The sequence below is a fragment of the Callionymus lyra genome, chromosome 7, assembly GCF_982586985.1.
Source record: "Callionymus lyra chromosome 7, fCalLyr1.hap1.1, whole genome shotgun sequence".
In the NCBI taxonomy this organism is placed as follows: domain Eukaryota; kingdom Metazoa; phylum Chordata; class Actinopteri; order Syngnathiformes; family Callionymidae; genus Callionymus; species Callionymus lyra.
Window position 1 is genome coordinate 29,454,897 of NC_141824.1, and position 13,727 is coordinate 29,468,623.

At 40.5% G+C, this 13,727-nt stretch overlaps 2 protein-coding genes across 2 annotated transcripts; both read right to left on the reverse strand.

The window, feature by feature from the left end:
- Positions 1-21: 21 nt before the first annotated feature.
- pih1d2 (PIH1 domain containing 2) lies at positions 22-3,450 on the reverse strand. The gene is made up of 5 exons (XM_087795876.1): positions 3,186-3,450; positions 1,885-2,005; positions 1,590-1,829; positions 1,245-1,516; positions 22-363 (listed from the first exon to the last, which is right to left on the reverse strand). The coding sequence occupies exons 1-5, from the start codon at positions 3,366-3,368 to the stop codon at positions 229-231; spliced, it is 951 nt and encodes a 316-aa protein (XP_087652002.1). The 5' UTR covers positions 3,369-3,450; the 3' UTR covers positions 22-228.
- Positions 3,451-3,708: 258 nt separating this feature from the next.
- tmprss5 (transmembrane serine protease 5) lies at positions 3,709-13,411 on the reverse strand. Its single transcript, XM_087794940.1, has 13 exons — positions 13,337-13,411; positions 12,180-12,327; positions 12,000-12,072; positions 11,686-11,813; positions 6,755-6,893; positions 6,471-6,584; positions 6,354-6,397; positions 6,125-6,287; positions 4,994-5,178; positions 4,745-4,853; positions 4,544-4,682; positions 4,324-4,476; positions 3,709-3,714 (listed from the first exon to the last, which is right to left on the reverse strand). Exons 1-13 carry the CDS (start codon positions 13,409-13,411, stop codon positions 3,709-3,711), a joined length of 1,476 nt encoding a protein of 491 aa, XP_087651066.1.
- Between the last annotated feature and the right edge of the window lie 316 nt (positions 13,412-13,727).

The window sequence follows — 13,727 nt, forward strand, 5'->3', positions numbered from 1 at the left end:
CACAGATTGTCGCTAATGTCCTTTTCCCCCTCTCAGGTTAAAATCGGAATTTACTGCAGATGTTCAGCCCACACAGACTAAATTATGGGATGGTTTGGGGGGTAATCAGTTTATTTGTCACTCACTGGGGTTTACACATGTTTTAGATGTGGATTGCTGGAATCTACTGATCCATCGTGGCTTGTTTTCAGCATCTGCTCGTGACCATCGGCGCACCAACTGGCCCGTTCATAACAGATCTGCTTGAAAAACGAGCTTCCGTGTGTGTTTGTCGAAGATCGCAGCTGCCGTGTCGTCGTTCACAGCTCTCGGGAAGTCGATAAGTAAATAGTAGATGCCCTCCACCTGCAGCAAGAGCTCTTCCTGTCAAGAGAGAACATTCAGATGATTTTACTCTCCTCACCTCACTTCCTGCCAAACCTGGATCGTGAAATTCAGATTTTAAAATTTTAATTTCCCAAAGAAATTATGTTTTTGGACGGTTGGAGGATGCTAATGTTTTAGTACAGAAAATCCTTTTTTTGTTCTAAATGAAACACATTTTAGGCAGTGGTAAAAAAAAATAGAACATTATTTTTCTTTCTGTGCTGCCCAGTAACAAATGTCTTATGGACTTGACTTAAGAGACTTAACAGACGTGGCTAATTAAATAAATACTAGTATAATTTAATTCCCAGCACTTGAATGTGTTGACTTCAGGGGAAATAGAACATTTATAGCTTCAATCAAATATGTATACAGAATATTGTAATATACATGTACAATGTTATTCTTGTTAAAAGCAATACAACTGTTAGTTTGAAATGTTAATACGGACTGAGTTGAAAGAAATCTGTACAATATTGAAAAATGCAGGTAGCATGTAATTGGATTTAGCTAGCCCGCCGCAAAGGATTATGGGGATAAATGTGCTCAGAGGACACACTTTTTGTGTTTGCTGGAATCAGCAGAAAGTAGATAAGCTTGGAGCTTTAGTGAAACTGCAATTTAACTCAAATGTGTTTCAATATTTCTTTGGCTTTCAAATCGTAGTAGACATGTCAGAACTATACATCAACTCCTGTTGAATAATGTATTATGGGCGGTGACAAAATAAACACATTCGTGGTCTTAGAAATAGTGTTGACATTTATCATAATGATTGAGTTGACTGAACTTTCAGGCGCTAAGTGCAAGTGGGCGTTTTTGTTGCTGAATGCGACCCATACATTGATGCTTTATGATAACACAGAACAAGCACTTACATTTGAAATTTCCAGCCGACAGTCCAGCACAGTGGAAACCTTTGGCAGATCTACTCTCACTTCCAATTTGCAGGGAACACCTGCAGCGCCTGTCTTCACTTCAAGGCGATGAGTCGGCTTCTCGGGCTGCGCAGATGTGCTGGAGATGACCTGGATCAAACCAGCTTTCTTTTGCTCTGTGGGTCGGAGGCTAAATTGTGCTTCTGGGCCTCGGTCTTGAATCGCTGATTGAAGAGAAAGCTGCTGAATTATAGGAGCTAGAGTCTGGCTGTCTGTTGAGAGAAACCAATTCGTCAAATAATAATTAGAATCAGCATTTTAGAAGGATATCTAATGTAACTTCACCAGTGTCTGAGAGGTCAGTTGGTTTCGGACTCCTCTGAAAGCCCAGGCGCCTGTACAGATCACTGTCTGTGCTCCTCGGGCTGCTGTTGACCATGGTGTGCTGGGGAGATAACTTCATTCCACGCTGCTTCTGCAAGAATCCCATGACCTGCATGAAGAGCACGCTCATCTTCTCCTGGTCACTCTCACACTCCTGCACCACACAGGGGTTGAACGCCACATCCAATACCGAACACCCATCTAGAAAGAAACGTGTCAGGAGGACATTATTGTATCATTCGTCAACATCTCTGACCTTCATCGGACTCTTTTTCCAGGTTCCCAGCATACACTGGCAGCGGCGTGCTGGCGTCCTCCGGTGCTGGCACACGTCTCCAGCTGCATATGTTGATGTAGAGAACTGTTTCTTCTGGTTCCTGCCGAGTCACACTTGTATGTCAATAAAAAATTAGATAAATGACTCTGAAGTGATAACTTTACCAACTCTCCGATGTCGGGTTTTAGTGTGAAATTCGAACAAAATCTATTAAACTGTTGAGGAGTAAATAAACAGGAAACAAGGAAGAGCAGCAGTTGTTTTCTTCATTATTTACATGAACATTTGTAATGTAATTATCATTCAAACATCTATTTTCTTAAATACACTATAAAGACTTACACTCTCTGTAATTGCATTCTTCTGTTTTAATGATGTGTTCACATTATTTACCTGGAAAACACATGTGTTTGTGGTATCCCTTGTGTTGCCTCTGGGTCAAGGTGAACGACCTCCACCACTGTATATTTATTTCTGGAAGCCAGGAACGGCCTGTTCACCTTGAACTAGAGGCAACACAAGAGATATCTCAAACACATTTGTTTTTTGTAAGCCTCCAGGTCACCTTGACCCTGAGATAACAAAAGGTTTTTAAAAATATATCATAACCAGTATTGTGAGAAAACTTTGGAAAGTAGTATAGTGTTATATATGATACAGATTGCGTTTATTTACCCGCAACCACGTTTATTATGATAATTAAATAAAATAAATAAATTCTGATTTATTTCAGTGATAAACTTGAAATATAGATTACAAATATCATTCCAATATATATTTTCTTAAATACACTATAAAGACTTACACTCTATGTAATAACATTCTTCTGTTTTAATGATGTGTTCACATTATTTACCTGAAAACAAATGTGTTTGTGGTATCCCTTGTGTTGCCTCAGGGTCAAGGTGAACTACCTCCACCACTGTATATGTATTTCTGGAAACCAGGGAGGCCGTTCACCTTGAACTAGAGGCAACACGAGAGATATCTCAAACACATTTACCCTGAGATAACAAAAGGTTTTAAAAAATATATCATAAACAGTTCAATGGAAAATATAGTAAGAAATCTATGCAAAGTAGTATAGTATTATATACGATTCAGATTGCGTTTATTTACCCGCAAACACGTTTATTATGATAATTAAATGAAATAAATAAATTCTGATTTATTTCAGTGATGAACTTAAAATATAGAGTCTGTTTTTATACGTTTACTAAACCTCGAGAATACAAGAATCAAGTCGAATAAGATTTTTACAGTAGAAGTAAAAAACGTACCACAGTGAAGGCTCGAAGACTGCAGTGGATATGTGGTGGGAAGTTGTACTCTGCTCTGGTTTTCTTCTGCTGGTCGATGAATCTGCGGTAACCTTCTGGGTCAGTCTGGCACAGATCGTCCATCATGGACCAGAGGCTGCAGACCTGCTGCAGAACTGCTCCGGAGTCTCCAACCGACGACATCGTGACTAACGTTTACAAACTTTTGTTTCCACCTCCGATATACGCCTCTGCCACTCAGAGTTGTGTCATGAAATGTCTACAAAACCTGAACCAGTCAAGCTAACTTGTAATGTTGGCTTTGCTCTGTTGTGTGTTACCATGACAACCTTTGAGGCAGACATGATGCACATGTGCCATCTAACGATCAAAGCAGGAGCTACAACCAATACAAACAACTTCTTTTTTTTATTGAAGACATTAAAAAGACAAAATACATGGAATCCGTCAGAAGGCTTGTCTATTTAAGGTACAACAATAACATAAAATAAAAACAAAAGAACCACTCGTCTTGTCTTTCATGTTAATTCTGTAAAAGAAAAGAAAAATGTGGAAATAAACAACAGAACCCAATAATGTCATGCTTTCATTTATAATTCCCTGTTTGATCTAGTAGCTTCAAAGAAAATGTTAACTGTCCAAGATCGCCAAGGTCGTACAGAGGAGGTGGTTATACTGTGAATTACTATACTGGCTACCGGGAATACTATTAAGACAAAACTAGGACATGCTTTGCTCCTATAGCCAACCTATTTTTATTTCTTCATACTTAAGGATTGTAAGTGATGTTCTTCTTCTTTTATTGCAGTTTTATTATATAAATACATTTCAAACCATTTCTCTCTGGTTCCAACTACTGCATACAGTTTGTATGTTGGTTTTTTGTTTATTCCGATTTGAGACTATGTGTCAAACTCAAGTTTGTATGCGGCAATAATTTAAAATTTGCCTAATTCTCTAATTGACATTAACATGAAGTTACTTCTTTGTATTGGATTCACTTAACAACCTGAGATTATTGATGTCAATCTTCATTCATTACCTTTTTTTTCAACAGTAATGATATTTTTTCATCGTTGCAATGTAATATTTGTTGGTATTTAGAGATCAGAGAGAAGATTGCCACAAGATGTTTCACCTCTATTATTTCATAAATCCAGCCCAGGAACTCAGCAACTTTGGTGTAAACCCCAGGGTAGTTTGGTTGTGCACATCCATTTCCCCAGCTGACCACTCCGATCAGCCTCCAGACGTCATCGTCACGGCAGACCAGAGGACTCCCGCTGTCCCCCTGAAGAGGTACAAATAGTAGTCTCGAAATAACTCCAAACAACAAGTTCTTCAAACGTGTGTCAGACCTGACAAGCATCCATTTTCCCATCTGTGTATCCGGCGCAGAGCATCCTCTGTGTGATCATTCCGTCGTACATGCAGGAGCTGTTGCACTTCTCTGTGCTTATTATAGGAACCAATGCTTCTTTCAGAGCTTCAGATAATCTAGTCGGTTCTTTACCTGTAATGAGGCCTGAATTAGATCTTTAAGAGTTTAATGTCAACACTTGAGTCCACCTTCTAGAGGCATCGTGTGTCCCCATCCAGAGATCCAGCACTGGGTCCCACTTGGAGGATCATAGTTGTACTGAGGCAAACAGATGGGCCGGACCGTGTCTGTGAAATGGATTTTCAGTGTGTAACTGTTCCACTAAGTTTAACTCATGCTAACAACTTGCTGTTGATTGTTCAGGTCAAATGAGGAAAAACATTATTGAAGGTGATTCTAAATTTCGGACATTATTTTCTGGAGGTACCTGAGAAGTCCAGCGGTGTGTGGAGTTTCATGAGCGCGATGTCACTGTCAGTGTCCCGGCTGCTGTAGCGCTCGTGGTAAATGATCTTCTGCACTTCATGGCCCGTCTGTTGAGCCATGTTTGTGGACGTGCGCTCCACGATGCCAGCGTAGACCATCCAGTTGGACACATTAGGCACCCGGTTGCTGCCATTTATCCAACATTGGAGGCGGAATGTGAGAAAACAGCACCAGTTTATAATGCTACAGTTGGAATTGAACAGATGTCGAAGTCCACCCTGGAAACACATGTAGCTTTTGGACAAGAATTTCTTGGTCCAGTGTGAGTTTTGACCATTGTGTGTTCATCTAGAACTTTCGACGACTTCCTTTTAATTCAAACTGACATTTTCTAGAAAAAAAAAACGCTTTTGTTCCTAGATTTAATAGAGTTAGACTTTATAATAGAGTGAAGCTCCCCAATTCATTGGCACACGGCATTAAAAAGTCTTTAAAACCTGAATAAGTCTCTTAAAACAATGATGATGATAGTTTAAATTATAAATTACAATAAGGCTTTTGTTGTAGCCTTTCCTTTATATATAAATAAACTATTGAAATAGTATCTTGCATATAATGGTCCTTGTCACACAAGAAGTAAAAAGAAACAATAATAAAATCAAATGGCTGCTTTGGTGCTTGGTTCTGTTTTTCTATTTGTTATTTTGTGTGTAATCTTGTTTCAATCATATATTCTGTTCTAACACCACAGATGAAAAGGTTGTGTGTATTAAAAGTTTCAGATTTTATTAATATAATATATTCATATCATTGAGTCTATATTTTATTTAAAGCCCACACAAAAGCTTGAAGACCAGCCAAATAATGTAGACTCAGAGCAAAGAATAGATATAAATAATACATTGTAATTGTTGTGTCCCTGGTTTTTAATTCAGATTTGCTGGTGGCAAATCTTTAAAATAATGCTCACACTGGACCAACTAAATAATAAAAATATAATAATGAAAAATAAATCAGATACGAAAAAGTTGTGATAAAAATGACAAATTTGTAGCCCCTTCTGGAATTTAACCAACCAACCCTGTTCAATTTGCACATCTGGTATTTAGCTAGCCTAAGGTCACAGCCTTACTTGTGCACACAGTGAGCAGCTGTGAGGATCCATTGGCGAGTGATGACGGAGCCTCCACAGAAATAGTCGTTGTTGTAGTAGAGGCTCACCTGCCAGGGCCAGCTACCCAGCGTCGCCTCCCCTCCACCGACGATTTTGGAAACCGTGGCTTTGGTCCCGCACTCTGCTCACACACACATCGAGTGTGAGACGTGTGTTTGTAGAAAAAGGTAAAGTGATTTATTCTCACCAAAACATTGCAGGGCAATAACCTTCCCAGTAAGACAGCTCCCTCTAAATGAGAAAGAATGGGTTAACTAATGCTGCTTAATTAAGGCGTCACTGTACTTCAGACGAATGGCTTTACCTGAACTGCCACATAGTTTCCAGATTGCTTTTGTGTTCGGGGCTAATCTGCATAAAGCCGTGTGCATAGTTAGGCCAAATATCAGTTATATTTACGGCTTTATGCTTGGTCAGTCTGGGAAGAAAACATATGCAGAAGAGGCGTTGAGAGCGTGTGGGCGAGAAAGAAGAATCAGCGATTAGCAGAGCAAATATAAATCAAGCCTTCAACTCTGGCAGGATGATTAAACTATGGGCAGGTAATAAAGTGAAGAATGTTCTATCATCTTGCTTCAGGAGACGAACCTGAGATGACCCAGCTGTCGACACACCAACGTTCCCAGTGATGAGTTCCACCTCTCGTAGCACACCGGCAGCCAGGTGGGCGGAGTCTTACCCAGCTGGATCTCCAGGAGGGAATTCTCGGGGCTGATTCTGTAAAATACTGACCCTGATTGATTGAAAATCCCTTCACAGATACACGCTTACTCAGCAGTCATGAGCAAGCAAGAAAGAGACTCTGAGCTTGCTTGTCATCACAACTACAACCACTATCACAACAATGTCCATCACAACTACAACCACTATCACAACAATGTCCACCACAACTACAACCACCATCACAACAATGTTCACCACAACTTCAATCACAACAATGTCCATCACAACTAGAACCACCATCACAACAATGTCCATCACAACTACAACCACCATCACAACAATGTTCATCACAACTACAACCACAATAACAACAATGTCCAGCACAACTACAACCACAATCACAACAATGTCCACCACAACTACAACCACAATCACATCAATGTCCATCACAACTACAACCACCATCTCAACAATGTCCATCACAACTACAACCACTATAACAACAATCTCCATCACAACTACAACCACTATAACAACAATGTCCACCACAACTACAACCACTATCACAACAATGTCCATCACAACTACAACCACTATAACAACAATCTCCATCACAACTACAACCACTATAACAACAATTTCCACCACAACTACAACCACTATCTCAACAATGTCCATCACAACCACCATCTCAACAATGTCCATCACAACTACAATCACAACAATGTCCATCACAAGTACAATCACAACAATGTCCAGCACAACTACAACCACCATCAAAACAATGACCATCATAACTACAACCACCATCTCAACAATGTCCATCACAACTACAACCACCATCACAACAATGTCCATCACAACTACAACCACTATAACAACAATGTCCACCACAACTACAACCACCATCACAACAATGTTCACCACAACTTCAATCACAACAATGTCCATCACAACTAGAACCACCATCACAACAATGTCCATCACAACTACAACCACCATCACAACAATGTTCATCACAACTACAACCACAATAACAACAATGTCCAGCACAACTACAACCACAATCACAACAATGTCCAGCACAACTACAACCACAATCACAACAATGTCCACCACAACTACAACCACAATCACATCAATGTCCATCACAACTACAACCACCATCTCAACAATGTCCATCACAACTACAACCACTATAACAACAATCTCCATCACAACTACAACCACTATAACAACAATGTCCACCAAAAAATACAACCACTATCACAACAATGTCCATCACAACTACAACCACTATAACAACAATCTCCATCACAACTACAACCACTATAACAACAATTTCCACCACAACTACAACCACTATCTCAACAATGTCCATCACAACCACCATCTCAACAATGTCCATCACAACTACAATCACAACAATGTCCATCACAAGTACAATCACAACAATGTCCAGCACAACTACAACCACCATCACAACAATGTCCATCATAACTACAACCACCATCTCAACAATGTCCATCACAACTACAACCACCATCACAACAATGTCCATCACAACTACAACCACTATAACAACAATCTCCATCACAACTACAACCACTATAACAACAATGTCCACCACAACTACAACCACTGTCACAACAATGTCCATCACAACTACAACCACCATCACAACAATGTTCATCACAACTACAACCACTTTAACAACAATGTCCATCACAACTACAACCACCATCACAACAATGTCCACCACAACTACAACCACCATCACAACAATGTCCATCACAACAATGTTCATCACAACTACAACCCCTATCACAATAATGTCCATCACAACTACAACCACCATCACAACAATGTTCATCACAACTACAACCACAATAACAACAATGTCCAGCACAACTACAACCACAATCACAACAATGTCCATCACAACTACAACCACCATCTCAAAAATGTCCATCACAACCACCATCTCAACAAAGTCCATCACAACTACAATCACAACAATGTCCATCACAACTACAATCACAACAATGTCCAGCACAACTACAACCACCATCACAACAATGTCCATCATAACTACAACCACTATAACAACAATCTCCATCACAACTACAACCACTATAACAACAATGTCCACCACAACTACAACCACTATCACAACAATGTCCATCACAACTACAACCACCATCACAACAATGTCCATCAAAACTACAACCACCATCACAACAATGTCCATCACAACTACAACCACCATAACAACAATGTCCATCACAACTACAACCACCATCACAACAATGTCCATCACAACTACAGCCACCATCACAACAATGTTCGCCACAACTACAACCACCATCACAACAATGTCCATCACAACTACAACCCCTATCACAACAATGTTAATCAAAACTACAACCACTATCACAACAATGTCCATCACAACTACAACCACCATCACAACAATGTCCACCACAACTACAACCACCATCACAACAATGTCCATCACAACTACAACCCCTATCACAACAATGTCCATCACAACTACAACCACTATCACAACAATGTCCATCACAACTACAACCACCATCACAACAATGTCCATCACAACTACAACCCCTATCACAACAATGTCCATCACAACTACAACCACTATCACAACAATGTCCATCACAACTACAACCCCTATCACAACAATGTCCATCACAACTACAACCACTATCACAACAATGTTCATCACAACCACAACCACAACCACCATCACAACAATGTCCATCACAACTACAACCACTATCACAAAAATGTCCATCACAACAATGTCCACCACAACTACAACCACCATCACAACAATGTCCACCACAACTACAACCACTATCACAAAAATGTCCATCACAACTACAACCACTATCACAAAAATGTCCATCACAACAATGTCCACCACAACTACAGCCACCATCACAACAATGTCCATCACAACTACAACCACTATCACAACAATGTCCATCACAACTACAACCACCATCACAACAATGTCCACCACAACTACAACCACCATCACAACAATGTCCATCACAACAATGTCCATCACAACTACAACCACTATCCCAACAATGTCCACCACAACTACAACCACCATCACAACAATGTCCATCACAACAATGTCCATCACAACCACAACCACAACCACCATCACAACAATGTCCATCACAACTACAACCACCATCACAACAATGTCCACCACGACTATAACCACCATCATAACAATGTCCACCACAACTACAACCATCATCACAACAATGCCCATCACAACCACAACCACCATCACAACAATGTCCACCACGACTATAACCACCATCACAACAATGTCCATCATAACTACAACCACTATAACAACAATCTCCATCACAACTACAACCACTATAACAACAATGTCCACCACAACTACAACCACTATCACAACAATGTCCATCACAACTACAACCACCATCACAACAATGTCCATCAAAACTACAACCACCATCACAACAATGTCCATCACAACTACAACCACCATAACAACAATGTCCATCACAACTACAACCACCATCACAACAATGTCCATCACAACTACAGCCACCATCACAACAATGTTCGCCACAACTACAACCACCATCACAACAATGTCCATCACAACTACAACCCCTATCACAACAATGTTAATCAAAACTACAACCACTATCACAACAATGTCCATCACAACTACAACCACCATCACAACAATGTCCACCACAACTACAACCACCATCACAAAAATGTCCATCACAACTACAACCCCTATCACAACAATGTCCATCACAACTACAACCACTATCACAACAATGTCCATCACAACTACAACCACCATCACAACAATGTCCATCACAACTACAACCCCTATCACAACAATGTCCATCACAACTACAACCACTATCACAACAATGTCCATCACAACTACAACCCCTATCACAACAATGTCCATCACAACTACAACCACTATCACAACAATGTTCATCACAACCACAACCACAACCACCATCACAACAATGTCCATCACAACTACAACCACTATCACAAAAATGTCCATCACAACAATGTCCACCACAACTACAACCACCATCACAACAATGTCCACCACAACTACAACCACTATCACAAAAATGTCCATCACAACTACAACCACTATCACAAAAATGTCCATCACAACAATGTCCACCACAACTACAGCCACCATCACAACAATGTCCATCACAACTACAACCACTATCACAACAATGTCCATCACAACTACAACCACCATCACAACAATGTCCACCACAACTACAACCACCATCACAACAATGTCCATCACAACAATGTCCATCACAACTACAACCACTATCCCAACAATGTCCACCACAACTACAACCACCATCACAACAATGTCCATCACAACAATGTCCATCACAACCACAACCACAACCACCATCACAACAATGTCCATCACAACTACAACCACCATCACGACAATGTCCACCACGACTATAACCACCATCATAACAATGTCCACCACAACTACAACCATCATCACAACAATGTCCATCACAACCACAACCACCATCACAACAATGTCCACCACGACTATAACCACCATCACAACAATGTCCACCACGACTACAACCACCATCACAACAATGTCTACAACAAATACAACCACCAATATCACAACAGTGACCACCAATCAATTTGTTGTCTGTATTTGTATTCTTAACCGTTTCACGGTGACTCATGGAGGGTTTAAAACATGACACTATAACACAGTCGAGATGGTCGTTAGTTATGACAACACCCACCTTTCCTGTGGTCAGACAGGGATGTTTCCTCTGTGGTGTTGCATGTGAGGGTTCCTGTGAGGGGCTGTGTATCCCAGAGTCCTATTGGAGTGTGAGAGGAGGGCCTCAGTAGAAACATGCCAGCATGTGGTAAAGACAAAAGTTAATTAGATGCCATTCATCAACACTTACATGCTTATCAGTTAACAGAAAACACGTTTTTCACTGTGTTAAACCTAACTAATGCATGGAAACCACAGTAAATTTTCATATATATATATATATATATATATATATATATATATATAGACACAATGGACTGTGAGTGTGACTCACCTACACCAAGAGCGACGCCTCCCAAAAGTCCAGTCACACACAAAACCGCAAACAACCACAGCAACCTGTAGACTACAGCGAATGAGGTTAATGTCTAAGTCGATTACCATTACCATCGTACGTCTAATGGCAAACACTCCCTCCTGAAAGGTAAACTTCCCCAGTCTTTGTGTTCTTACCAAGTGTTGAATTGGGTAGAGAAGTGAACCTGGTCCACCAGGTTGAGCTGACCTGCGTTTGTTCAGCCGACGTTGTTCGATCCAAGTGAGGTAGATGGCTAAATCCTGCTGGGCTCTCAATCTCTGATGGTGTGCTTCCATCAGCACTCTGTGAGGAGCAGCCACAGTTTCATTGACAGAACCATATCGTCCTGCTGGATTCTGTAGCTAATCTGCATTTACGCTATCTTTAAACTGTAGTCACGAGGGAAGGTTAGTAGGTGCCTTGAGTCCTGAACCTCAGAGAGAAGCCCTTAACCGAGGAAACCTTTTCTTACTGTGTCATTGAATTGTATATATTGATATATCTATTTTGAATAAGGGTGAGCTCCCCTGAGTCAGGAAACACAATTCTAAGTCAATATAGAATGGAACGTTTTATCTATATTGGAAATTAGATTCTTCCCTGGATGGATTAGTTTCAAAACTTAAGTGACATGTAGTCAAAATGATTGTTTCCTAAAATCTTAAAAAAACATTTTCTATCAAAACAAATTCCCTTCATTTAAAACGTATTTCCTGATTGTCAAGAACTACTTGTGGTTGGCGCTCGAATGTGCTTCTCTCGGACTAACTATCTAATTAGCAGCTGCTTTATAAGCAACATATTGAGCGAATTACCGTAATTACAATGAAGGTCCCTGTAGATGGGAGACGCGGGGTCGGAATAGCACAATTACTTGCATGCTCCATCTGAATCAATGCTGCACCATCTGCTACTCTCGTGTTTTTAAGCACTTGAATGTGGCTCCACATTTAGAAATGGACACTGAGATTCGTTCAGAGTAGGTGTCACAGTAACAGATCGCTACGTCTACCAGACTCTTCTTAAAGCAGTTGGCTAAGTAAACTAGCAGCACTTATAGATGCCAAAGGTGAAATAATTTCTTGTGTTTCTTACCATGTTTCTCTCATGTGCAGTCCCAGGGAAAGGCAGTGAAGTTCACTATCACCTGTAAGCCTGGACTTGTGGTCCAGAGGTCTGTCAAGCTGGCGACTGAAGCACCATTTAACAGAATGCAACTCTGGACTTTCCCTTTCACAAAGAGATAGTGAGGTCAGCGGTGCGTTGAATGAGGCTGTTGTTTGTGGAGGGTATCACTGGGGCCTGTGCTTGCCCGCTCAACCTGGTCCTTAGCAGAGGTGGGAGGAAGGTGATGAAGAGGATGTTCGGTCACCAACAGCTTATCCATTCTTCGAAAACCTCGTCATGGCCTGACAGCTTGTAGCTCCTGTGAAAAGGTCATTATTGGAGATTGTTGAAAAGTTTCCTCTCAATCCCATCTTTCCAAATCTGCTGTCAACGTTAGAACAAGATGTCGTCTGTTCCCTTTAGCTGTTGACACATGTTGACAAATGGTTTCTTCCATCTCTTACCTTCTGTCCATTTTGAATGAAGGAAAACTCGTCTGCAGACGTCCATTTTCAGCCACTCACTTGCTTTCGAGAGTTTATAAGAAACAACTTGTTCATTTAGTTATTCTCTAGGATTTCCAGACGTCCAGGTGT